The sequence below is a fragment of the Pelodiscus sinensis genome, chromosome 30 (genome assembly GCF_052426305.1).
Source record: "Pelodiscus sinensis isolate ZL-2025 chromosome 30, ASM5242630v1, whole genome shotgun sequence".
Lineage (NCBI taxonomy): Eukaryota > Metazoa > Chordata > Testudines > Trionychidae > Pelodiscus > Pelodiscus sinensis.
The window spans coordinates 3,647,898-3,673,999 of NC_143081.1; the positions used below are offsets into that span (position 1 = coordinate 3,647,898).

At 65.7% G+C, this 26,102-nt stretch overlaps 1 protein-coding gene across 2 annotated transcripts in view; it reads right to left on the bottom strand.

The window, feature by feature from the left end:
- The window catches only part of SLC12A6 (solute carrier family 12 member 6), a 29,490-nt gene that overhangs the window by 2,034 nt on the left and 1,354 nt on the right, over positions 1–26,102 (bottom strand). Inside the window, exons 2-21 of one of the 2 annotated variants that reach the window (XM_075912268.2) lie at positions 25,013–25,978; positions 16,015–16,059; positions 12,674–12,762; positions 12,443–12,574; positions 11,682–11,828; positions 11,529–11,583; positions 11,237–11,367; positions 10,913–11,154; positions 10,619–10,833; positions 9,486–9,644; positions 9,310–9,408; positions 9,133–9,190; positions 8,872–9,046; positions 7,110–7,228; positions 5,421–5,519; positions 2,463–2,582; positions 2,118–2,222; positions 1,871–2,039; positions 257–452; positions 5–174 (exon numbers count right to left, since the gene is read on the bottom strand). In XM_075912268.2, the coding sequence (XP_075768383.1) occupies positions 5–174; positions 257–452; positions 1,871–2,039; positions 2,118–2,222; positions 2,463–2,582; positions 5,421–5,519; positions 7,110–7,228; positions 8,872–9,046; positions 9,133–9,190; positions 9,310–9,408; positions 9,486–9,644; positions 10,619–10,833; positions 10,913–11,154; positions 11,237–11,367; positions 11,529–11,583; positions 11,682–11,828; positions 12,443–12,574; positions 12,674–12,762; positions 16,015–16,059; positions 25,013–25,286 (2,799 nt within the window). In that variant the 5' untranslated portion in view covers positions 25,287–25,978. The remainder of the gene's footprint in view (positions 1–4; positions 175–256; positions 453–1,870; positions 2,040–2,117; positions 2,223–2,462; positions 2,583–5,420; positions 5,520–7,109; positions 7,229–8,871; positions 9,047–9,132; positions 9,191–9,309; positions 9,409–9,485; positions 9,645–10,618; positions 10,834–10,912; positions 11,155–11,236; positions 11,368–11,528; positions 11,584–11,681; positions 11,829–12,442; positions 12,575–12,673; positions 12,763–16,014; positions 16,060–25,012; positions 25,979–26,102) is intronic. The other variant, XM_075912269.2, reaches the window with a different exon arrangement.

Consider the following 26,102-nt stretch of genomic DNA (forward strand, 5'->3'; position numbering starts at 1 on the left):
GCACCTTGTGCTGCTTGAGCAGGAAGGGCAGCAGCATGAGCATGCCCCCGTCGTGCACGATCCACCACACGTCGATGTGGCCCTCGGCGAAGGGCTCCGCGTTGCCGGGGTAGAAGGCCACGTTCTTGGCCACCAGCAGGGCCAGGCGGGCGGCCGTGCTGACCCGCACGGTGCCTACGGGGACCAGACGGGGGTCAGAGGGGCCCTGCCGGAGAAGGGGGCGTCCCCAGCCTGCCCCCCTTCCCTCCCCACGTACCGATGAAGGTCTTCCAGGCCCGGGCGTCTTCGCTCTGCCGCCAGGCGTTGGGCCAGCCCATCACCACCGTGTTGTGCTTCATGCCGCCCAGGCCGCAGGACTGGATGAGGTGGGAGATGCCCTCCCGCACCTTGGCCGCCACCACCAGCTGGCAGAAGCCCTTCACCCGCTCCGCCTCCATCAGGTGCTTGATGGTCTGCAAGCCACACACAGAGGGGGGGACTGTCGGGGGCTGTGTCTGGTGGGGCGCTGCCGGTTGGGTTGTGTAAGCCGGGTTTGGTGGCAGCGGCTAGGTACGGCCGCAAACTCGACCGCAAGTTGGGGAGGAATTGTGGATAGAAGTTGTTTTTAAGTCGGGGTGAGAAATTAAGGTCCGGCCCCCAACTTCCCTGGATCCAGCCCCCGTGGCTCAGCTCTGCCCCCCAGCAATGGAGAGCCAGCGCAGGGCACACACAATCCACCAGCCTCGCCCCCCCAGGCTCTGGTGTCATGGCCATGACGGTTAACTACGTCCCCTGGGCCTAGCCAGGTAGCGCTCAGCCAACGGAATTGCAGGATTTCCAAGGGACAAAGGAATTTGGGGTTTTTCCTCCTTTGTCTCCGAGCCCGTTTTGCTCTCTAGCTACTGAGGGAGACAGAGGACACGTCTCTCCCCAAGAAAAAGACTCCATCACGGGTAAGTAGGGTCAAGTCTAGCTACAGCCCTCAGGTTTCATTGTTTTCTGGGCTGGGAATTTGGATCTTTTGTCTGTGCTGTTAGAAGTGGGTTTCCCTCTTTTACAACTAAGTTTTGGCCCATGGGGCAATCCTTCCCGGGGCTATTAATTGGTGGCTCTTACCCTCTAGCCCCTCCAGCTACTTGTAACTGGGGGGCTGTTTTGATAAGAAAAGTTCTTTCTTTTTTATTTAACTTAGTTCGGGGTCACTGGCGTGTCCTGGTTTTACTTTAGGGCTGATTTCCCAAGCCATCTCCTCCCTGGTTTTTCTCTTACCAATACTTGGGCTGGGGGCAGCGGGTTTTATCTTCCAAAATCCGGATATTAGGATTTCGGGGGGAGGTTTTGTACCGAAGCCTGGAGAGATCAGGTTTTGGGGTTGCGTTGGCGGGCCCCCACGTCTGCATTCATCGTGCCAGAGAGGGGAACAGCCTCGACAGTGGGGAATGTGTCTCTCTCCTCAGATCGGGGGCACGTCGGCGAGCGTTTGGTTTGTCTTTTCTTTGGTTTCTCACTTGTGGGGGGCCCCGGATTGATTTTGATGAGTCAGCGCCCCGTCCTGTCCCCAACCCAAAAAAAGGCTCTTCCCGGGTCTAAGAAATCCTGCCTGTTCCTCTGTAAAAGAAACGGCATCGGGCGAATGACCCGTCCCGCGTGGAAGGGGGGAAGAGAAAGCAGCCGGGGCGCCGAACGGGTACCAAGCAGGGCTCAAAACCACCAGAGGGGCGGAATCGGGGACCCTGAGCACAGAGATGCCCCCGGGACGGAGACTGAGCGGGAGATATTCTGGGGGAGAAGCTGGCATCGGCCGGTGGGCGACGCTGCCAAGCCGCGCCGTGGGGACCCCCGGCTCTGAAGTGGGGCGTGTGGGGCGGCTCCCCCCGCCCCTTCCGCTGACCTGCTCGGCCGCCAGCGCCTCGGCGTAGTTCTCCAGGAAGTTGCCCACCATGACGGAGCCCACGATGGTCAGCCCTTTGCCCGCCTTGAGCTGGGAGGCGAAGGTGAGCAGGCGCGGGTGCTTGACGTGCAGGTCTTCGTCCAGCTTCAGCAGCACCAGCAGCTGGGGCCTGCGGGGAGGCAGGGGTCAGGCGGGGGGGGGGGGGGGGAGGCTCCTCCCACGGAGAAAGGGGGCGGGGCTCTCCTACCTCCAGTTCTTGGTGTGGGGCGGCCCCTCCTCCAGGCGCAGCAGGGCGAAGCGGGCGGCGCTCAGCGACAGGCCCCGGATGCCGTCGCCCCACTCCTTCTCGGCTCTGCGGGGGGGAGAGACGGGGCTCAGCCACAGCCTGCCCACCTCACCCCAAGGAGGCGGGGCCACAGCTGGGGAAACTGAGGCAGGGGGTGGGCCACCCTAACCCATCAGACAGGACTTCCTGCAGGCAGGGGAGATGCCCGCTGGCCCCTGGCGGGCAGGGAAGGGCCGGAAGTCAGGGAACCGGGCGCCCAGCCCCAGCAGGGCCCGGCCTGGGGGGCGAGGGGGGAGGGGGACGCACCCCTGGTACTCGATATACTTGTAGATCATGCCGGCGATCACCATGGCGACGATGGCGTAATACCAGGACGAGACAAACATGAGGGCCAGGCAGATGCTCATGCCCACGAAGGAGAGCGCCCTGCAGGCGGGGGAGAGAACAGTCCAGACCCCACAGCGACCCCCAGGGCTGGGGAGAGAGCCCAGGCGCCCAGCCCCCCTGCTCTCACCACTAGCCCCCACTCCCCTCCCAGAGCTGGGGTGAGAACCCGGGAACCAGCCCCCCCGCTCTCACCACTAGCCCCCACTCCCCTCCCAGAGCTGGGGAGAGAACCCGGGAACCAGCCCCCCCGCTCTCACCACTAGCCCCCACTCCCCTCCCAGGGCTGGGGAGAGAGCCCGGGCGCCCAGCTCCCCGCTCTCACCACTAGCCCCCACTTCCCTCCCAGAGCTGGGGAGAGAACCCGGGAACCAGCCCCCCCGCTCTCACCACTAGCCCCCACTCCCCTCCCAGAGCTGGGGAGAGAACCCGGGAACCAGCCCCCCCGCTCTCACCACTAGCCCCCACTTCCCTCCCAGAGCTGGGGAGAGAACCCGGGAACCAGCCCCCCCGCTCTCACCACTAGCCCCCACTCCCCTCCCAGGGCTGGGGAGAGAACCCGGGAACCAGCCCCCCCCCCCGCTCTCACCACTAGCCCCCACTCCCCTCCCAGAGCTGGGGAGAGAACCCGGGAACCAGCCCCCCCGCTCTCACCACTAGCCCCCACTCCCCTCCCAGAGCTGGGGAGAGAGCCCGGGAACCAGCCCCCCCGCTCTCACCACTAGCCCCCACTCCCCTCCCAGAGCTGGGGAGAGAGCCCAGGAACCAGCCCCCCCGCTCTCACCACTAGCCCCCACTCCCCTCCCAGGGCTGGGGAGAGAACCCGGGAACCAGCCCCCCCGCTCTCACCACTAGCCTCCACTCCCCTCCCAGAGCTGGGGTGAGAACCCGGGAACCAGCCCCCCCGCTCTCACCACTAGCCCCCACTCCCCTCCCAGAGCTGGGGTGAGAACCCGGGAACCAGCCCCCCCGCTCTCACCACTAGCTCCCACTCCCCTCCCAGAGCTGGGGTGAGAACCCGGGAACCAGCCCCCCCGCTCTCACCACTAGCCCCCACTCCCCTCCCAGAGCTGGGGAGAGAGCCCGGGAACCAGCCCCCCCGCTCTCACCACTAGCCCCCACTCCCCTCCCAGAGCTGGGGAGAGAGCCCAGGAACCAGCCCCCCCGCTCTCACCACTAGCCCCCACTCCCCTCCCAGAGCTGGGGAGAGAACCCGGGAACCAGCCCCCCCGCTCTCACCACTAGCCCCCACTCCCCTCCCAGAGCTGGGGAGAGAACCCGGGAACCAGCCCCCCCCGCTCTCACCACTAGCCCCCACTCCCCTCCCAGGGCTGGGGAGAGAGCCCAGGAACCAGCCCCCCCGCTCTCACCACTAGCCCCCACTCCCCTCCCAGAGCTGGGGAGAGAACCCGGGAACCAGCCCCCCCGCTCTCACCACTAGCCCCCACTCCCCTCCCAGGGCTGGGGAGAGAGCCCGGGAACCAGCCCCCCCGCTCTCACCACTAGCCCCCACTTCCCTCCCAGAGCTGGGGAGAGAACCCGGGAACCAGCCCCCCCGCTCTCACCACTAGCCCCCACTCCCCTCCCAGAGCTGGGGAGAGAACCCGGGAACCAGCCCCCCCGCTCTCACCACTAGCCCCCACTTCCCTCCCAGAGCTGGGGAGAGAACCCGGGAACCAGCCCCCCCGCTCTCACCACTAGCCCCCACTCCCCTCCCAGAGCTGGGGAGAGAGCCCGGGAACCAGCCCCCCCGCTCTCACCACTAGCCCCCACTCCCCTCCCAGAGCTGGGGAGAGAGCCCAGGAACCAGCCCCCCCGCTCTCACCACTAGCCCCCACTCCCCTCCCAGGGCTGGGGAGAGAACCCGGGAACCAGCCCCCCCGCTCTCACCACTAGCCTCCACTCCCCTCCCAGAGCTGGGGTGAGAACCCGGGAACCAGCCCCCCCGCTCTCACCACTAGCCCCCACTCCCCTCCCAGAGCTGGGGTGAGAACCCGGGAACCAGCCCCCCCGCTCTCACCACTAGCCCCCACTCCCCTCCCAGAGCTGGGGTGAGAACCCGGGAACCAGCCCCCCCGCTCTCACCACTAGCCCCCACTCCCCTCCCAGAGCTGGGGAGAGAGCCCGGGAACCAGCCCCCCCGCTCTCACCACTAGCCCCCACTCCCCTCCCAGAGCTGGGGAGAGAGCCCAGGAACCAGCCCCCCCGCTCTCACCACTAGCCCCCACTCCCCTCCCAGAGCTGGGGAGAGAACCCGGGAACCAGCCCCCCCGCTCTCACCACTAGCCCCCACTCCCCTCCCAGAGCTGGGGAGAGAGCCCAGGAACCAGCCCCCCCGCTCTCACCACTAGCCCCCACTCACCTCCCAGAGCTGGGGAGAGAGCCCGGGAACCAGCCCCCCCGCTCTCACCACTAGCCCCCACTCCCCTCCCAGAGCTGGGGAGAGAGCCCGGGAACCAGCCCCCCCGCTCTCACCACTAGCCCCCACTCCCCTCCCAGAGCTGGGGTGAGAACCCGGGAACCAGCCCCCCCGCTCTCACCACTAGCCCCCACTCCCCTCCCAGGGCTGGGGAGAGAACCCGGGAACCAGCCCCCCCGCTCTCACCACTAGCCCCCACTCCCCTCCCAGGGCTGGGGAGAGAACCCGGGAACCAGCCCCCCCGCTCTCACCACTAGCCCCCACTCCCCTCCCAGGGCTGGGGAGAGAGCCCAGGAACCAGCCCCCCCGCTCTCACCACTAGCCCCCACTCCCCTCCCAGAGCTGGGGAGAGAACCCGGGAACCAGCCCCCCCGCTCTCACCACTAGCCCCCACTCCCCTCCCAGGGCTGGGGAGAGAGCCCAGGCCTCCTGCTCTCACCACTAGCCCCCACCCCCCTTACCAGTGGTAGTAGCGGAAGCGGGGTCTCCAGTTGGGGGTGCGCAGCAGGGTCTGCAAGGCGCAGGCCAGGTTGACGAAGAGGTAACACATCAGGAAGAACCTAGGGACCCAGACGGACAAGAGACAGTCGGGGGGGGGGGGGGGGGCACAGCGGCAGGGGGCTGCAGGAGGCTCCCGATCCCAGCTCGGGGGGCAGGGCGGGGCCAGAGCAGCCTGGCCCCTCCTTAGTCACCAGGACCCCGAGGAGGGCAGGGAGGCCACGTCCCCGCCTTGTGCTTCGCCGGGAGCCGGCTGTGGGCAGGGAGCGGTCCCAGCACGGCCAGAGGGGCAATTCAAACCCGCCTCCGCCGCGCCCTCCAGCGGCTCCCCACTCCTTCCCGCCACGGGCGTGCTGGGGTGCAGGAGGGGTGAGGGCTCTGGGAGGGGGTGTCGGGTGCAGGAGGGTGTTGGGGCGCGGCTCTGGGAGGGGTGTCGGGTGCAGGAGGGTGTTGGGGTGCAGGCTCTGGGAGGGGGTGTCAGGGTCCAGGAGGGGTGGGGGCGAGGGGCGCAGGCTCTGGGAGGGGTGTCGGGTGCAGGAGGGGTGAGGGGCGCAGGCTCTGGGAGGGGTGTCAGGTGCAGGAGGGGTGGGGCGAGGGGCGCAGGCTCTGGGAGGGGGTGTCGGGTGCAGGAGGGGTGGGGCGAGGGGCGCAGGCTCTGGGAGGGGTGTCGGGTGCAGGAGGGGTGGGGCGAGGGGCGCAGGCTCTGGGAGGGGGTGTCGGGTGCAGGAGGGGTGGGGCGAGGGGCGCAGGCTCTGGGAGGGGTGTCGGGTGCAGGAGGGGTGGGGCGAGGGGCGCAGGCTCTGGGAGGGGTGTCGGGTGCAGGAGGGGTGGGGCGAGGGGCGCAGGCTCTGGGAGGGGTGTCGGGTGCAGGAGGGGTGGGGCGAGGGGCGCAGGCTCTGGGAGGGGTGTCGGGTGCAGGAGGGGTGGGGCGAGGGGCGCAGGCTCTGGGAGGGGTGTCGGGTGCAGGAGGGTGTTGGGGCGCGGGTTCTGGGAGGGGGTGTCGGGTGCAGGAGGGGTGAGGGGCGCAGGCTCTGGGAGGGGTGTCGGGTGCAGGAGGGTGTTGGGGCGCAGGCTCTGGGAGGGGTGTCGGGTGCAGGAGGGGTGAGGGGCGCAGGCTCTGGGAGGGGCGCAGGCTCTGGGAGGGGGTGTCGGGTGCAGGAGGGGTGAGGGGTGCAGGCTCTGGGAGGGGTGTCGGGTGCAGGAGGGTGTTGGGGCGCAGGCTCTGGGAGGGGGTGTCGGGTGCAGGAGGGTGTTGGGGTGCAGGCTCTGGGAGGGGGTGTCGGGTGCAGGAGGGGCGAGGGGCGCAGGCTCTGGGAGGGGTGTCGGGTGCAGGAGGGTGCTGACCTGGAGCAGATGCCGGGTGCTGGGTGCAGGCGGGAGGCCTGTACCACCCATGTCCCAGTGCCCAGACCGACCCCCCCCCCCACTGCTCCCCGAAGCGGACGGCTGCTGGCGCGTCTCTCCGGTTCCCAGCCCCAGTGGCTCCCAGGCAGCGGCCCAGAGGGGCGACGAGGCCGGCGGCGCTCGAGGGGCAGGAGTCTGGACGGATTTTTGCAGGGCCCCTGGCCTGCAGCCCCCAAGCCCTTGCGTGAACCCGGCCCTGGGGAGACGCGGGGATCTGCCCCCCCCACGTGGCTCGGCGGGGGCCTCACATAGACAGGATGGGGGCCACCAGGTCCAGCGAGGCGATGAGGATGCCCAGCTCCGCGATGCCCGCGGTCAGGAGCAGCGCCCACGTCGGCTCCCCGTTGGCTTTGCCGTGGCCGAACACCTAGGGAGCCCGCGCACAGGGAACCGGCTTCAGAAAGGCAGGGATGCAGCCAGCTCTGTGCCCAGCCTTGAGATGCGGCCAGCTCTGGGGCGGGGCAGCTGGGGGACAGCTACACATAACACTGCCTGGTGCAGAGATGCGGCCAGCTCTGGGGCAAAGTAGCTGGGGGACAGCCACACATAACACTGCCCGGTGCTGAGATGCGGCCAGCTCTGGGGCAAAGTAGCTGGGGGACAGCCACACATAACACTGCCCGGTGCTGAGATGCGGCCAGCTCTGGGGCGAGGCAGCTGGGGGACAGCTACACATAACACTGCCTGGTGCTGAGATGCAGCCAGCTCTGGGGCGAGGCAGCTGGGGGACAGCCACACATAACACTGCCCGGTGCTGAGATGCGGCCAGCTCTGGGGCGAGGCAGCTGGGGGACAGCTACACATAACACTGCCTGGTGCTGAGATGCGGCCAGCTCTGGGGCAAAGTAGCTGGGGGACAGCTACACATAACACTGCCCGGTGCTGAGATGCGGTTGACTCTGGGTCGGGGCAGCGGCAGGACAGCCACACACAACACTGCCCGGTGCTGAGATGCGGCCAGCTCTGGGGCGAGGCAGCCGGGAGACAGCCACACATAACACTGCCCGGTGCTGAGATGCGGTTGACTCTGGGTCGGGGCAGCGGCAGGACAGCCACACACAACACTGCCCGGTGCAGAGATGCGGCCAGCTCTGGGCCGGGGCAGCCGGGGGACAGCCACACGTAACACTGCCCGGTGCTGAGATGCGGCCAGCTCTGGTCCGGGACAGCAGGGGGACAGCCTCACATAACACTGCCCGGTGCTGAGATGCGGCCAGCTCTGGTCCGGGACAGCAGGGGGACAGCCTCACATAACACTGCCCGGTGCTGAGATGCGGCCAGCTCTGGGCCGGGACAGCAGGGGGACAGCCTCACATAACACTGCCCGGTGCTGAGATGCGGCCAGCTCTGGGCCGGGGCAGCCGGGGGACAGCCACACATAACACTGCCCGGTGCAGAGATGCGGCCAGCTCTGGGGCGAGGCAGCTGGGAGACAGCCACACATAACACTGCCCGGTGCTGAGATGCGGTTGACTCTGGGTCGGGGCAGCGGCAGGACAGCCACACATAACACTGCCCGGTGCAGAGATGCGGCCAGCTCTGGGGCGAAGCAGCCGGGAGACAGCCTCACGTAACACTGCCCGGTGCTGAGATGCGGCCAGCTCTGGGGCGAGGCAGCCGGGAGACAGCCTCACGTAACACTGCCCGGTGCGGAGATGCGGCCAGCTCTGGGGCGAGGCAGCCGGGACACAGCCACACATAACACTGCCCGGTGCTGAGATGCGGCCAGCTCTGGGGCGAGGCAGCCGGGAGACAGCCTCACATAACACTGCCCGGTGCTGAGATGCGGCCAGCTCTGGGGCGAGGCAGCCGGGAGACAGCCTCACATAACACTGCCCGGTGCTGAGATGCGGCCAGCTCTGGGGCGAGGCAGCCGGGAGACAGCCTCACATAACACTGCCCGGTGCAGAGATGCGGCCAGCTCTGGGGCGAGGCAGCCGGGACACAGCCACACACGACACCGCGGGGCCCTGCCCTGCGGGGGGCCGAGCCACGCGGGCGCACTCTTACCCGCAGGAAGGGGATGATGTTGTCCTTGGCGATGGCCTGCAGGAGCCGGGGGGCGCCGGTGAGGCTCTGCAGCCCCGCCCCACAGGTGGAGAAGAAGGAGCCGATGACGATGACCCAGGGGGAGGGCCAGGAGAGGGTCCCCACCACCAGGTTCCCGCGCACGGCCTCGCCAAACCTGCGGCCGGGGAGAGACCGTCAGCGGGGGGCGGGGGGGGGGCCCACAGTGCCAGGAGCCATGGGGCAAGGCCCCCCCATACTCACTTGTCCCGCAGCACCACGCCTTCGACGCAGGCCCCGAACAGGACCACGTTGCTGAGATCTGGGCCGGCGCAGAGTCAAGGCGGGCGTGGGCCCTGGGTCACAGCGAGGAGGTCAGGGGACCCCCCCCCCCTCCGGGGACCCCCCCCCCCCCCGGCCGCACCAGCCCCGGCAGGATACAGACGAAGGAGGTGGTGAGGATGGCCAGGATGGTGCCGATGGGGATGGATTTCTGGGCATCCTTCAGGTCCCCGGAGCGGTTGGAGCCGGCCATGATCCCTGCGGGAGAGACGGGGCCGGGTGAGCACCTCCCGGACGCCGGGGTCCCCCCCCCCACCCCCCGCGGCGGCGCTCACCGGTGACGGAGGGGAAGAAGATGCCCACGAGCAGGGTGAAGGAGGTGGTGATGTCGGCCAGCACGTACTCCTGGCTCATGGCCCCCAGCACGTCGACCGAGGGGGCCGAGGCTTTCTCCAGGATCTCCCCCTTCTGCAGGTAGCTGCCCCAGAGGTTCTCTGCGGGGAGAGAGGAGGGGCTGGGGCCGCGGGGCTGGACCAGCCTGCCCCCGATGCCCTGTCGCCGATTCGATCTGCACAAGTCGGGGCGGGGGGCTTTTGGCCAGGAGCACCCCACACTGCCTTCCCGGACACCCGAGTCCCCCCCCCAACCCCTGCCAGGGCTGGGAGCTGTAGGGCCCCCTAGGGATGCTGTCCCGGACGCCTGAGATCCCCCATTCCCCCTTTCCCAATTTTCCAAGCAGTGCCAGGAGCCTCAGAACTTCCTAGATTTGGCGTCCCGGACGCCTGGGTCCCACCCCCCAGGACGGGAGCTGCAGGGTCTCCTAGTTTTGGCGTCCCGGACGCCTGGGTCCCCCCCCCCAGGACGGGAGCTGCAGGGTCTCCTAGATTTGGCGTCTCGGATGCCTGGGTCCCACCCCCAGGACGGGAGCTGCAGGGTCTCCTAGATTTGGCGTCTCGGATGCCTGGGTCCCACCCCCCAGGACGGGAGCTGCAGGGTCTCCTAGATTTGGCGTCTCGGACGCCTGGGTCCCACCCCCAGGACGGGAGCTGCAGGGTCTCCTAGATTTGGCGTCCCGGACGCCTGGGTCCCACCCCCAGGACGGGAGCTGCAGGGTCTCCTAGATTTGGCGTCCCGGACGCCTGGGTCCCACCCCCAGGACGGGAGCTGCAGGGTCTCCTAGATTTGGCGTCCCGGACGCCTGGGTCCCACCCCCCAGGACGGGAGCTGCAGGGTCTCCTAGATTTGGCGTCCCGGACGCCTGGGTCCCACCCCCAGGACGGGAGCTGCAGGGTCTCCTAGATTTGGCGTCCCGGACGCCTGGGTCCCACCCCCCAGGACGGGAGCTGCAGGGTCTCCTAGATTTGGCGTCCCGGACGCCTGGGTCCCACCCCCCAGCCCAGGCCCCGGGAGCAGTGGTGCTCGGCTCCTGGGGCGTCGCGGGGCGGGTCCAGCCCGGCTCGGCCCTCACCGGCGAGGATCCCGCTGGCCAAGCCGGGGATGCCCGGGACGGCGGTGACGTTGTTGTGGGCGAAGTACTCGTCGCAGGTGGCGTTGAGCTGCTTGCTGCCGTTGCAGAAGAGGCCCCAGAGGCGGGTGGGCACCGTGAGGTTGCCCTCGTCCCGGGTCTTGGCGCAGATGTCGACGCGCTGGCCGGACAGGGTGCGGTTGCCCAGCATGCAGACCCTGCGCCGGGCGGGAGGGAGAAAGACGGTGGGAGATGGGCCCTGCGCTCCCGCCCGCCCCCCGCGCGCCGGGCACCTACGGGAAGTGGGGCGGGGCGAAGGAGGACTTGACGGCCCCGGCGTAGATGGCCAGGATGGAGACGATGACGCAGGCCAGGAAGAGGGAGGCGAACTTGTTGACGTAGCGCACGCCCACGAAGACCACCAGCACCATGAGCACCAGGAAGGCCGAGCCGTAGACCCGCATGTTGTTCAGCAGGGCCCCCGACTCCTTCAGCGGGTCGGCGCTGCGGAAGATGGCCGCCTGGGGGGCCATGTACATCTGGGGGGGCAGAGAGAGACGTCACCGCTGGGGGGCAAGCCAGCCCGTCCCCCCCCAACCCCCCGAGGGGCAGCGCGCTCACCAGGAAGATCTCGATGGCGCCCAGGATGTACATGGCGGCGGCGAAGGTGGTGCCCAGGTAGAAGCAGAGCCCCACGGCGCCCCCGAACTCGGGGCCTAGGGCCCGGGAGATCATGAAGTACGAGCCCCCCGCTAGAGAGAGAGAGAGGGGGCGTCGGGGAGCAGCCGGGGGCGTCCAGTGGGATCCCCATCCGCAGGCTCCAGGGCCGGGTGCGACGGGGGGCAGGAAGGAACCCCCCAGCGCCGGGAAGGCCCGAGGCCAAGGGGATGGGCCCAGGGCAGGGCCCACTCACCTGGCACGACCCCATTGGTGGCGATGGCGCTCATGGAGATGGCGGTGAGCAGCGTCTGCGGGGAGGCAGAGACGGGGGCGCGGTTAGAGGAGGGGGGCGGGACGGGGGGGGGGGGGGCGGACGGGGGGCGGGGGGGCCGGGGGGGGGACTCACGCAGCAGCAGCAGATGAGGACGATGGCGAAGGCCTGCAGCACCCCGGCCGTGCCCACCACCCAGGTGAGGCGCAGGAAGAGGATCACCCCGAAGATGTTCTGCAGGCAGGGCAGGTAGACGCCCATGAAGGTGCCCATCTGCGGGGTCTGCAAAGGGAGAGGCTGAGGGGGGCAGGACCCCGCTCCGGGGCGGGGACAGACGCAGAGGGGCTGCTGTCGGGCGCCCCTACCCCCCCGTCTTGCCCCGCGACCCCCGCGACCCCCCAGCTCCGCCAATGCCCCTCCCCCCCGGCACCCCGTCATCTCATCCCCGCCCCCCGCTACCCCCCAGCTCCGCCAATGCCCCTGCCCCTCCCCCCCGGCACCCCGTCATCTCATCCCCGCCCCCCGCTACCCCCCAGCTCCGCCAATGCCCCTCCCCCCCGGCACCCCGTCATCTCATCCCTGCCCCCCGCTACCCCCCAGCTCCGCCAATGCCCCTCCCCCCCGGCACCCCGTCATCTCCTCCCTGCCCCCCGCTACCCCCCAGCTCCGCCAATGCCCCTCCCCCCCGGCACCCCGTCATCTCATCCCCGCCCCCCGCTACCCCCCAGCTCCGCCAATGCCCCTCCCCCCCGGCACCCCGTCATCTCATCCCTGCCCCCGCTACCTCCCAGCTCTGCCAATGCCCCTCCCCCCGGCACCCCGTCATCTCATCCCTGCCCCCTCCCCCCCAGCTCTGCCAATGCCCCTCCCCCCCGGCACCCCCCCACTGGCCTCACCTTGGTGGGCTTCTTCTTCCCCAGGGCCATGTTCTCGGCCTCCTCGTGCTCGCGCACCCCCTGGGTCAGGTTGGTGTAGTTGGCCATGCGGTTGAGCAGGGAGGACACCTTGGGCCGGGTGTCCATCTCCTCCTGCGGGACGGCAGGGGGCCACACGGGGGTCAGCGTCTCACAGGGGCGCCCGCGGGCCCCCCTCCCGCCCGGCCCCGGCGCCCCCCCGCCCCCCGGTACCTCGAAGAGCGCCAGGTTCTTGTCGAAGTACTCGTCCCCATCCTCGTAGTTGATGTTATTGAGGTAGATGTCCTTCTTGCGCCCGGGGTCTGGGGGAGACAAGGGGTCCAGCCCGGCGTGAGGGGCAGCCGGCTGGGGGGGGCGGCCGGTGCCAGAGCCCCCCCAGAGCCCAGCCAGCCGCTGCCCCTCCAGCGGCACCGACTCCCCGACACGGAAACAGAGACCCACAGTCCGCAGAAACCCGCCTCCCTGCGCTAACCACTGGACGAGACTCCCCTCCCCCAGCTGCACCCGGGAATCCTGCCCCCCAGCCTCGCCGGATCCCACCTGGGGAGTTCCCCTCCCTGCGCTAACCACTAGACGAGACTCCCCTCCCCCAGCTGCGCCCGGGAATCCTGCCCCCCAGCCCCGCTGGATCCCACCTGGGGAGTTCCCCTCCCTGCGCTAACCACTAGACAAGACTCCCCTCCCCCAGCTGCACCCGGGAATCCTGCCCCCCAGCCCCGCTGGATCCCACCTGGGGAGTTCCCCTCCCTGCGCTAACCACTAGACAAGACTCCCCTCCCCCAGCTGCACCCGGGAATCCTGCCCCCCAGCCCCGCTGGATCCCACCTGGGGAGTTCCCCTCCCTGCGCTAACCACTAGACAAGACTCCCCTCCCCCAGCTGCGCCCGGGAATCCTGCCCCCCAGCCCCGCTGGATCCCACCTGGGGAGTTCCCCTCCCTGCGCTAACCACTAGACGAGACTCCCCTCCCCCAGCTGCGCCCGGGAATCCTGCCCCCCAGCCCTGCTGCATCCCACCTGGGGAGTTCCCCTCCCTGCGCTAACCACTGGACGAGACTCCCCTCCCCCAGCTGCGCCCCGCAGCCCCGCTACATCCCACCTGAGGAGTTCCCCTCCCTGCGCTAACCACTGGACGAGACTCCCCTCCCCCAGCTGCGCCCAGGAATCCTGCCCCCCAGCCCCACTGGATCCCACCTGGGGAGTTCCCCTCCCTGAGCTAACCACTGGACAAGACTCCCCTCCCCCAGCTGCGCCCGGGAATCCTGCCCCCCAGCCCCACTGGATCCCACCTGGGGAGTTCCCCTCCCTGCGCTAACCACTAGACAAGACTCCCCTCCCCCAGCTGCGCCCGGGAATCCTGCCCCCCAGCCCCACTGGATCCCACCTGGGGAGTTCCCCTCCCTGCGCTAACCACTCGACGAGACTCCCCTCCCCCAGCTGCACCCGGGAATCCTGCCCCCCAGCCCCGCTGGATCCCACCTGGGGAGTTCCCCTCCCTGCGCTAACTACTAGACGAGACTCCCCTTCCCCAGCTGCACCCGGGAATCCTGCCCCCCAGCCCCGCTGGATCCCACCTGGGGAGTTCCCCTCCCTGCGCTAACCACTAGACGAGACTCCCCTCCCCCAGCTGCGCCCGGGAATCCTGCCCCCCAGCCCCGCCGGATCCCACCTGGGGAGTTCCCCTCCCTGCGCTAACCACTAGACGAGACTCCCCTCCCCCAGCTGCACCCGGGAATCCTGCCCCCCAGCCCCGCTGGATCCCACCTGGGGAGTTCCCCTCCCTGCGCTAACCACTAGACGAGACTCCCCTCCCCCAGCTGCACCCGGGAATCCTGCCCCCCAGCCCCGCTGGATCCCACCTGGGGAGTTCCCCTCCCTGCGCTAACCACTGGACGAGACTCCCCTCCCCCAGCTGCACCCGGGAATCCTGCCCCCCAGCCCCGCTGGATCCCACCTGGGGAGTTCCCCTCCCTGCGCTAACCACTGGACGAGACTCCCCTCCCCCAGCTGCGCCCGGGAATCCTGCCCCCCAGCCCCGCCGGATCCCACCTGGGGAGTTCCCCTCCCTGCGCTAACCACTAGACGAGACTCCCCTCCCCCAGCTGCACCCGGGAATCCTGCCCCCCAGCCCCGCTGCATCCCACCTGGGGAGTTCCCCTCCCTGCGCTAACCACTAGACGAGACTCCCCTCCCCCAGCTGCACCCGGGAATCCTGCCCCCCAGCCCCGCCGGATCCCATCTGGGGAGTTCCCCTCCCTGCGCTAACCACTAGACGAGACTCCCCTCCCCCAGCTGCGCCCGGGAATCCTGCCCCCCAGCCCCGCTGCATCCCACCTGGGGAGTTCCCCTCCCTGCGCTAACCACTAGACGAGACTCCCCTCCCCCAGCTGCGCCCGGGAATCCTGCCCCCCAGCCCCGCCGGATCCCACCTGGGGAGTTCCCCTCCCTGCACTAACCACTAGACGAGACTCCCCTCCCCCAGCTGCGCCCGGGAATCCTGCCCCCCAGCCCCGCTGGATCCCACCTGGGGAGTTCCCCTCCCTGCGCTAACCACTGGACGAGACTCCCCTCCCCCAGCTGCACCCGGGAATCCTGCCCCCCAGCCCCGCTGGATCCCACCTGGGGAGTTCCCCTCCCTGCGCTAACCACTGGACGAGACTCCCCTCCCCCAGCTGCGCCCGGGAATCCTGCCCCCCAGCCCCGCTGGATCCCACCTGGGGAGTTCCCCTCCCTGCGCTAACCACTGGACGAGACTCCCCTCCCCCAGCTGCGCCCGGGAATCCTGCCCCCCAGCCCCGCTGGATCCCACCTGGGGAGTTCCCCTCCCTTTGCTAACCACTGGACGAGACTCCCCTCCCCCAGCTGCACCCAGGAATCCTGCCCTCCAGCCCCGCCAGATCCCACCCTGGGACCCGCCCCTCTCTGCCTGTTGACCCTGGGTGAGTCCCGCCTGTTCCAATATCGTCCGGCCCCACAGGAACAACTGCTCCCTGGGGGGCAGGGTGCCCACCAACTCCCCAGCCCCACTCCCTGCAACGCCCCGTCAGGGCCGCCCACTCCTGTCGGCCCACGGCACCGCGGCGTGTGCAGCTGCCGTGCGTGTTTGCGCAGGGAGAGCCGGGACTCACCCGGGGGGAGAAGCCAAGGCAGACTCCTTCAGCTTGGCACAACGGGGTGCTGGGCCACAGGGGGTGGGACGGGTCTCCCCAAGGCGCCAGAGGCTGAAATAAACCCCCGAGTTCTCCCGCCAGCCGGCGTGCCTCCCCACGAACTCAGGGACCGAGAAGAAAGCCACACCTGGTTTGGCACCCGCAAAGACCCCAGGAACAGCTGGATCCAGGAAAAGAGGACTTTGCAGAAGGGGGGACGTCAATAACCCTCCTCCTAGAGCAGCGAGATCAAGGAGGAAACGCACACACGCAGCGAGGGGGCCGCAGGGACAGACGCACACACACAAAGCCAGCAGGCAGCACAAATACACACAGACACGCACACATGCTCCTCCGGCCCAGCGCAGAGAGAGAGACACGCGCACGACTCCTGAGCCATACTGTACCTAAGAGCTGACACTGTTCCCCTGTGATGGAGGTTTGACTCACGTCTGAAAATCAAACAGAAGATGGGGGTGGGGAGGGAAAAATGAATCACAAAAGAAGAAGAAAGCAAAGGAATGAAAAACCAACTGTCAAAAAGGATGGGTAAAAATAACTCTCCTCCCCTGACACACGCAGCCGAGGAAGGGACGGGGACGAGGAAGGGACGGGGACGAGGAAGGGACGGGGACGAGGAAGGGACGGGGACGAGGAAGGGACGGGGACGGCGCTTTCAGAGCAGGATTTCAAAACTGAAAAAGAGAGATGCAATCATCAAAAAGAAATCACGGTTCCCCCCAATCTTTCGCATCCCCCTGTGGGACGGGGCTGTAAAATCCTGTGTAACTGGTTAATCAATTTTGGGGGGGCGGAAGGGGGGCCAGTCCTGCCCACATGGGCTGGAAAGCCCCCGTCCCAGCCTGTAGCGGGACTGGGTCCACCACGGACAGGGTGAAGCAGTCGCGGCCCTAGCGCGGAATGCATTTTGTCATGTGCACCGTGCACCACCAGTCGAACCGAATACACATTTGTGGGCGCTCTGCTCATCCGCCGGGGGAACCTGGCCCGAGTTTACAGGGAACGCTCACCGTGATTACAAAGCAAGGGCCAGGGAGTGGTTTCCCTCTAGAGGGGGCATTGCTCCAGGCCCAGGAGGGGGAACTGGCTAGTTTTAAAGGCTGGAAAAGGGGTACCCTGGTGGGGAGTTTCACTGGGGTCCAGATACAATTCCAGGCCACGCCATGCAGAAAAGTGGCCGGGCAGGAAACCGGTTCGTCTCCCGCTTGGACGCACACGGGGCGGGCTGGACCGCGGAGGGGCCGAGCGCGCCCATCCGACCCGATTTTTTCGTGTCACTCGACCGAAACAGCAACGTGACTGAAGGACGCGGCGGGGGGAGGCGAGGGTGGTCAGGACGGGCTATGAATCAAAGCTTTGTTGAGTTCCCACCTCCCCCGGGCTCTGGGGAAAGGATTCACCGGCCAGAAGAGACAAAGGGAATGAGAGTCCAGTCCCATCGCTCCCCCTCCCGGGCCTGCCGCTCATTCCCAGCCGATGAGGCAGGGTCTGGCGCCAGATCAGCGGCTTTGTCCCAGCTCGCAGGGACGGGGAACAGCCCAGGACGACTGGGGATTGCTGGGATCTTGCCCTGCACTCTGGAGAGCAAGGGGCATTTCAGTCCCCCACCCCCTTTGCCCAACTTTATACTTCCAGCCCTCCCCAATTTAGGTCCATTTCGGTCAATTCCATGGGGGTGGGATTTCAAAACGTGTCGGTTTCCCGATGTCAGAGATTCGAAGCTCCACACGCAGGGCGTTGCAAAAAGGACCCAAAAAGGAGCCATGGGGGGAAGACGGGGGGGGAGAGATCACAAGGTTATTGTAGGGGGACTGCGGAGCATAGGGTAAATCTGATCCCTGGGGGGGGGACCAGATTTACGTGAGAACGGTCAGACCGAGTCAGACCAACGGTCCATCCAGCTCAGTGTCCTGTCGGCTGGTGGTGGCCAAGGCCAGGTGCCCCAGAGGGAGGGAACAGAACAGGGAACCATCAAGCGATCCCTCCCCCGTCACCCATTCCCAGCCTCTGACAGACAGAGGCAGGGACACCCTCCCTACCCATCCTGGCTAGTACGCATCGATGGACCTAACCTCCATGAACGTATCTAGCTCTTTCTTAATGGGTAGCAGGTTTAAAACTAATAAAAGAAAGTTCTTCTTCACACAGCGTGTTGTCAACCTGTGGAACTCCTTGCCAGAGGAGGCTGTGAAGGCTAGGACTATAATAGAGTTTAAAGAAAAGCTAGATAATTTCATGGAGGTTAGGTCCATAAAAGGCTATTAGCCAGGGGATAAAATGGTGTCCTTGGCCTCTGTTTGTCAGAGGCTGGAGAGGGATGGCAGGAGACAAATCGCTTGATCGTTGTCTTCGGTCCACCCTCTCTGGGGCACCTGGTGCTGGCCACTTTCGGCAGACAGGCTACTGGGCTAGAAGGACCTTTGGTCTGACCCAGTACGGCCGTTCTTATATTCTTATGTTTTTTGACCCCAGTTCAAGTCCTGATCTTCACCACATCCACTGGCAAGGAGTTCCACAGGTTGATTCTGCGCTGCATGAAGAAAACCTTCCTTTGGTTTTAAAACGGCCACCTATTCATTTCATGGGGTGACCCCTAGTTCTTACGTTATGGGAACAACTTTTCCTTATTCACTTTTTTCACACCTGTCATGACTGTACAGACCTCTATCCTATCCCCCCCTTAGTCTCCTCTTTTCCAAGCTGAAAAGTCCAAGTCTTTTTAATCTCTCTTCATATTTACCCGTTCCAAACCCCTCATCATTTTTGATGCCCTTTTCTGAACCTTTTCCAATGCCAATAGATCTTTTTTAAGATGGAGCGACCACATCTGTACGCAGCATTCAAGAGGAGGGCGTCCCATGGACTTATACAGAGGCAATAAGATATTCTCGGTCTTATTCTCCATCCCTTTTTTAAGGATTCCTAACATTCGGTGTGCTGTTTTGACTGCCGCGGCGCACGGAGCGGATGTTTCCAGAGAACGACCCGCAGCGACTCGAAAATTCTCACGGTCTGAGACCGTAAGCTTCAGAGAGGGAGCCGAGTTAGTCGGTCAGTGGAAAAACTTTTAGAAAAAAACCAACCACAAATCGTCCGGCAGCACCTTCAAGACGAACAAAACAAGCAGCTGGGACGTGAGTTTCATGGCTGAGCGTTTGGCACTTCCTGCTAAGAAAAGAAGCAGGAATCCCGACTCCCAGAGCCTCCTGCGCTAACCACTAGACCCTCGGCCCCCCGGGGAGGAAGAGAACCCAGGAATTCTGGCTCTCCGCAGGTCATCTGAGCGGCTGTGCTGCCTGGAGGACTGTCCTAGCCAGGCCGCTTTGGAGGCCATCTCCTCTGCACGTAGCCGATAAGCAGCACAAGAAGCAGAGGGTGGGCTGGCAGGAAGCCTGGGGCTTGGGATATAATAATCCCTGGCTGCCCACCCGGCTGGCGCTACATCGAATTAGCCAGGCTGCGGTGACAGGAGGCGGGGTAGAGGTGACGTCCTGCGGAAGACAGACGGTCGCTTTTCCCCCTCCTGCCCCAATCCAGGGTGGGGGGGGGGGAGAACGGGTGGACCAGAAACCCCGGAGGTTGGGATAGAACCCTCTCCAGCTGCTCCCGCGCTACCCACTAGGCACCGCTCCCCTCCCAGAGCCACCGCGAGAGGCGTCCCGCCTAGGGAGCCGGAGTAACACCGCGATGCGTTAACCCCACCCCAGCGGAGAAAAGCCACGCTCAAGGCCGGGCCCGCGTCTCTGCCCCGTGGAGATCCGGGCACAGCGGGAACGACGCAGCGCCTGGTCGGGGAGGGACGGAGGTTCCCGGCGGGAGGAAGGGGCCGAGCCGGCACAGCCCGGCGCCTGCGGGCAAGCCCAAAGCAGGGACAGATTCAGCAAGAGCTCCCCCAGAGCGTGCAACCTGCCCCCGGCCCGGCGAGACTGCACAGGGACGGAGATGCAGCCACCTCTGGGGTGGGGAGGTTGGTTCACCGAGCTGCCACCGGGGTTTGGGGCAGGCAGCGGAAGAGGGTGCCACATGGTTTGGCCCGGCCCCACATCACCCCAGCTACTCGCCCCTCAGATCCCTTCGCAACTCCTGCTCTCCAGACCCTATTACAGCGTGCACGGGGCGCCCTCTCACGCCCCCATCTCCACCAGGGTCTCCGGGCCTGGCCCACAACCGGGGGATCTTCCCAAGGAGATCGGGGGGCTGCGGATCTCAGGTTAGACCCCCAGCCGGCAGAGAAAGCACACCGTCAGCAACAGGAAGAAGCCAGATCTCTCCCCGCCCCACACTAGAGCACACTTTTCACTAACCACTAGCAGGGTTGGTGATTAACAGACGATCCAGCCGTGCAAAAAAAGACCCCAGGGGAGGCTGCGAGGAGAGCGGAGGGAGTTTGTATCAGGGAAGGGGGGGACTGAAGAGAAATCCACCCCATGCACACACACGGAGACCGAGCAGACAACCCAGGCAGCTGCAGGTTCAGCAGATTAACGGGGCGTGTTTACACCACGGCTCACCTGACACCAGGCTCTCGCTGGGGATCCAGACGCCGGCCGGGGCACCTCCTCCCTGGCCCCCTTCTTCCACGCCACCCTCCTCGTCCTCCACCTTGGTGACAGTGAAGTGAGGCATTTTCGGCACTAACTCCCCCCCCCCTCCCCAGTGCACGGGGACTGGAAACGCTGGTGATCAGGTGACCAGCAGGCCGGAGGGGAAGGGGCGGGATAGTGCGTGGGGGGGGACACGCCCTCCCCTGCAGCGTGTGAGTGTTACTGGCAGTAAGAGGATTAACGGCTCCACCTACAAGGGCTTCCACTCTCCTGGCCCCCAGACACCGGGGCGAGGCAGGGAGCCATGCGGCCAGCTCTGGGGAACAGCCCCACGGCTCCTCTGCTGGGACAGAGACGTCTCCAGCCACCTGCGCGGTAGCGTGGCTTTCGGAGAGGCACGGCAGAATCGGATTAAGACCCCTAGGCCGTATCAGCTGTGCTGGAAGAGGAGCGGGGTCTAGTGGTTAGAGCAGACGCAGTTGGGAGGCAGGACAGCTCGGGGCAAGGAGCAGAGTCTAGTGGTTAGAGTGGGAGTGTGTGTGTGGGGGGGGGAGGGTTGTTGGGAAGCGGCAGGACTCCTGAGTTCTGTGCCCTGCATTAGAAGGAGAGTGAGGCCTAGTGGTTAGAGCAGAGGGAGGGTTTCTGGGACCCAGGATGCCTGGGTCCCCTTCCCTACGCTGGAAGGAAAGTGGGGTCTAGTGGTTAGAGGAGGTGGGTGGGAGGCAGGACAGCTCCAGGCAAGGAGCAGGGCCTAGTGGTTAGAGCAGGGGGGCGGTGGCGTTGGAAGGCAGGACCCCTGGGTTCTGTTCCTTGTGCTGGAAGGGAAGTGGAGTCTAGTGTTTAGTGCAAAGGGTGGGGAGACAGGACAGCTCCAGGCAAGGAGCAGAGTATAGTGGTTAGAGCGGGTGTGTGTGGGGAAGGGAGTTGTGGGGAGGCAGGACTCCTGGGTTCTCTCCCTAGCTCTGGGCAGGGAGCTGAGTCTAGTAGGTTGGGGGTGGAGGCGGCAGGACTCCTGGGGTCTGTTCCCCGCACTAGGAGGAGAGTGGAGCCTAGTGGTTAGAGCCGGGGGGTGGGCCTGGGTCCTGTTCCCTGCACGGGCAGAGGAGCAGGGCCTGGCGGGTTAGCGCAGGAGGACGGGCAGGCAGGGCAAACTCCAGAGCACGGTGGCCTTTTCCCTCCCTGCCGCGCCCTCCCTATTTATTCCGCGATTAGGGCAAGGTCCTAATCAGTTCAGAAGCCGCCGGTGCCGGAAACGCCAGGCCAGGGGGCTGGACCCACGGCGCACACCCCTGCCTGGGAACGAGCCCGGGAGGAAGCGCGATTTCACAGCAGCAACCCGCAGCGAAACGGCCAGTCTCGTCCGTTTCATGGCTGCCCTTATTTTGGCTTGGGCTCCGGCTGTCCGCCTGCAGGGGTCTGAGCCCCCTCCCCTCAGGGCTCCCCATGGGCTCCGGCTGTCAGCCTGTGGGGGTCTGAACCCCCTCCCCTCGGGGAGCCCTGCAGGCAAGGGAAGGGAAACGCCCACTAACAGCAGCGCTGAAACTGACAAGGACGTCAGTTTCACGGCGGGTCGGCTCCTGGCTGCCAAAGGGAGACGGGTGCCGGGCTCTCGGCCCCAGGGCGAGAGGAGGGGGGCTCCCCCTGCGGGCCCCGCTTCTGGGGCTGATAGCTGGCGCCCCGATGCGGACACCCAGCGAGGGCCGGGGGAGAGGGAGGAGAGCTGGAGTCTCACGCTCTCCTTCGCCGCCACTGATCCCTCACCAGGACAGCCCTGACGGCCCCTCAGTGCCAGGATGGAAGGGGGAAGTTCTGTGAGGCCCTGGTCTCCAAGCAGCAGGAATATTCCTGGCCCTACCAAATTTTGGGGCCAGGTTTCTCCCCCTGCCCCATTGGCCGCCCCCCTGAAATCCTGGCCAGCAATGCAGAGCGCTTTCCTGAAGCTCCCTCCGCATGGCCGTCAACAGATCCCCACGTCTTCCCCAGCCCATGAGGGGTGTGCTCCCCCCACGCCCCAGAGGGGTGTTCTCTGGGTGGAGTGCAGCACCCCTGCATCCCCTCACACCCTCCCAGAGCCTCCCCCCACCCTGTTCCTCTCCCAAACTCCTGCACCCCCCCAACCCCCAAATTCCTTCCCAAAGCCTGTGCCCCTCACCCCTTCCTGCACCCCCACCCCCAGCCCAGAGCTTGCATGCAGACTCCAGCCCCGCACACGCACCCCAGGCCTCCTCTTGCACCCACACTCCCCCCACACAGCCTGCACCCAAATCCTTTTCCACAGCCTGCATCCCGCCCAGGCCCTTAGGCGGGTGGTAGGGGAGGGAATTTGGATGGAGGGGGGGTGCAGGCTGTGGGGACCACGGACATTTCTGCAAACCTGCCGCTCCTGGGAGGAGCCAACAGCCGCTAGCCCCGTTTGGGGCAGGAGCGGAGGCAGGTAATGCAGGGTCTACACAGCCGCTGCGTCACCCTTACCACGTGCACCGAAGCCCCTCGTGGAGGTGGAGTTATTATAGCGTGTAGCAGGCCTTCTGGCTTCAGGGGGGAAAAGCACGGCCCTGCAGACACAGACACAAGCTGCCTTCATGGCAGCACAGACCTGTGGCCTTAGCTCCCGTCTTCCGGCCAATTCCTGGTTCCCGGCCCGGCACCTTTCCCACTTTATTTCTGCTGCCATCAACGGGCCAAACCACACAACACACCAGGATGTGCGTTCACGTGGAACGGGAGGGGGGCTGGAGCCGACGGGGGGGCCGACTTTCCTGTATCCCAAGCATCCGAATGCCACCCCGGTGAGAGGCAGAGCGCCCACAGCGTGTGTGTCTACGGGTGGTGCACAGCCGCGCGTCTTGGTGCACAAAATTTAATCCACACGTGGGTGGGGAAAAGATTAGTGGGAACGTTGGCTGGGAGCTGCAGGTGAGGACTGGAGTTGGAGGAGAGGGGTGGGGAAGCAGGTTCCCCCCACACACACCGGCTGCATGCTCTCCCAGCCCGTCTCGCTGTCTGCGGAGCGGAGGAACAGGCGTAGGCAGGAGCTGCACAAAGGCCATTTGTCATGGGATGATGGGGGAAGGAGGGGAGCTGCGGGGGGGGATGCACAACATGGGGCGGGGGGAGACAGCCCAGCAGGGAGGCCAACGGGTTCTCAGGTCGGGGGGTCATTTTCCCGCGGCCGTTCACACCGCAGGGCCTTCTCCCCACTCCCCATCCGCCCCAAGGACGACGGGGGCACGGAGCCAGCCTCCCCCGGGGAGATAAAGCCACCGCCGGGCTGGGGACACGGCGTTCCCGAGGCCCTGGCTGTCTGCTCCCATCTGTTCTCCGGCTGCAAGCCTCGCACACGCGTACCTGCGTGCTCATTTCCCGCAGCCCTCGGAGGCGAGGTTGGCGGCGTTCCACGCCTCGGCCGTGACGATACGGTGAGGGGACAGCCCAGTGGGGGGGGCTCTGGGGCACACGCGTGTGAACCGGGCAATAGCCGTACGCCTGCTCTCCCTTCCTGCCCCCACCCCGCTGCCGATCAGCTTGGCCCCTGCGGCAGGGGGGCTGAGGCCAGGCCTCGTGAACGGGGCGTGAGAGGAGATGCACCAGGGATGGAGGGGGACAACCCACAGCTTAACGTGGGACCGAGCCAGCTAGTAAAGGAGGGGGTCCAGGATGGCAGCTTCTGGCCGGCTCAGGGGGTGGAAAACGGGATGCCTCCGTAGCACACCGGCTCCCACCCCGCCCCAGGCTGACCCTGGGCGGCTCTGTAAGCGCCCCTCCAGCTGCTGAGTCAGAGTTTACCCCACTGCCCAGCTTGTGCAATCGTGAGCCCGCCCTGGCACGGCCGGCGTTTACGGCAAGAGACGGGCCACGAACCCAGCAAATGAGTCACCCCTGCCTCTTAAAATCTCTCCTTGCCATTCAAAGTTCTCCTCCGCTTCCTGTCCTAAACTCCCAGGGCTGCGGAGGGGGCCCCCGGCGCGCCGCACCAGAGGTGGGTGCATCTCAGCACCGAGGAGCAATCCGACGCGCTCGGACGCCGCGGCCTCACCCCAGAAGCAGACGCATTTCAGGGTGGGGTGCGCCCACTGTGGTGCACAGCTCCTACGTGCCCACTGGGCTCATTCGCCTGACACCCCCCCGCCCCCGCGGGGAGGAACCCCGACTTTGACTCAGCCGTGACCAAGAGGACAGCCGCCTCTCTCATCTTGAGCCTGCCTTAAAAAAAGGGAATCGACAGGATAAAAGGGGAAGTTCAGCTTCTCCCGAGTCATTTCCCCCTGAGCCTTGCTCAGCATTTCCCACACAGGAAAACGAGGGAAGAAAAACAAACAAACAAAAAAAAAGGAACTGGCTTGAGACATTCACACTCAAGTGACACCACGAGTCAACTCACCATGACCCCCCCACCGTGAAAACACGGTCCCATCCAGCAACAGCTATAACACTGAGCCTTTTCCGTCTCCCCTGCATGCAGGAGTCACCCCTTCGTAATGCACCCGAAGGAGGTGTCTTCCCAGCTCCTGCACACTCAGGAATTGTGGTGCACATCTCCATGGCAAACACAAGTTGGCGCACAAAGACGTGCGTTGCACGTTGAGCGGACCACTTCCAACGCAACCATAAAAGTGTCTTCCTCGGTTTCCAATACTGGGGACATGTCCGGTGTCCTCTCCCATGCTCGCACCAACGTGATCACGCTGCCACCATTGCAGCTCACTACTCTCGCACGAGAGCGCCACCTCCCATGCACCTGTGTCCCTGTCCACCCTCCCACACCCGCTCCAATCACCACACCAGCAGCTACATCAACCTCGATGACGCTCCTGCACGTGACCGGCCACATCCCACCTACCTTCCGCCACGTCATGGGGGTTGGAGGTCTTGTCGCTCGCCGGCTCGCCCGCCGCCGTGGCCGCCGAGGTGGTAGCCCCGGAGAAATCACTGATGCCCTCGCTGCGGCTCGTCTCGGGGACGCTCTCCCGGGAGCTGAAGCGGACCCGAGAGCTGGAGCGGGAGCTGAGGTCCGGGCTGGTGTCCGAGAGGCCGGGGATGTCGTCAATTTTCGTCGGGGTCACCATGAACCGGACGGAAGCCATTTTGGCCGGGGACTGGTGGCGTTGGTGCATGCGGGCGCGGAGCAATCGAACGACTTCCTGGTAGCTTTAAACTCTAATCATCCAGAAACAACAACAAATAAAAAGGGAAACGATAATTTAGGAGGGTAACAGCAGGTTCCGTCACTGAGTGGATTCATATCGAGCGTGGCGCCTTCGCGGTCTGGTGCAAGGTGGTGCCCAGACACCTGGTCGGTATCAGGTGAGTTTTCCGCAGGTGTGGCTAAAGGTGGAGCACCGGAGCTGACCCATGGTTTACCGGGCAAATATTTCACGGCTGTCTGGTTTAGTTAATGATTTGTTTGCTGGAGGCTATTTGCATGCAGGCAATCCTCGGAGAAGTGCACAGCAGGATCCGTGGGCCCGGAGGAGAATGTTTCACGTGTCCCAAGACAAGCAAGTTTGTATCCTGCTGGGAAGGCGGTTCGAGGAAGGGGGTCTGTGGGTTACGGAAATGTGACAGTGCAAGGCAGCAACAGAATGTCACACGGTCCTAGTGCAACACTGGAGGAAGGAGAGACCAAGAGATCCAGGTGCGAGATGGAGAATTACCCACTGGTGAATGACGTAACGTGCAAGGACAGCAAGTATCCCAAAGAGCCCTGGTTGCGAACACCCCACGTGAACCTGGTGCAACAGTGCAAGGATCCTGGTGCAGGGTGGCAGCTATTCCAAACAGCTCTGGTACAAGGAGGTGGAATATCCTAGTGCAAAGAGAGGATTATTGAACAAAGTTCTGGTGCAAGGACATATGCAACTAATTCATGAGGTCCAGGAACAATTATGATGCACGAGTATTCCAAAAATGTGCAATTTTTCATCAGGGTC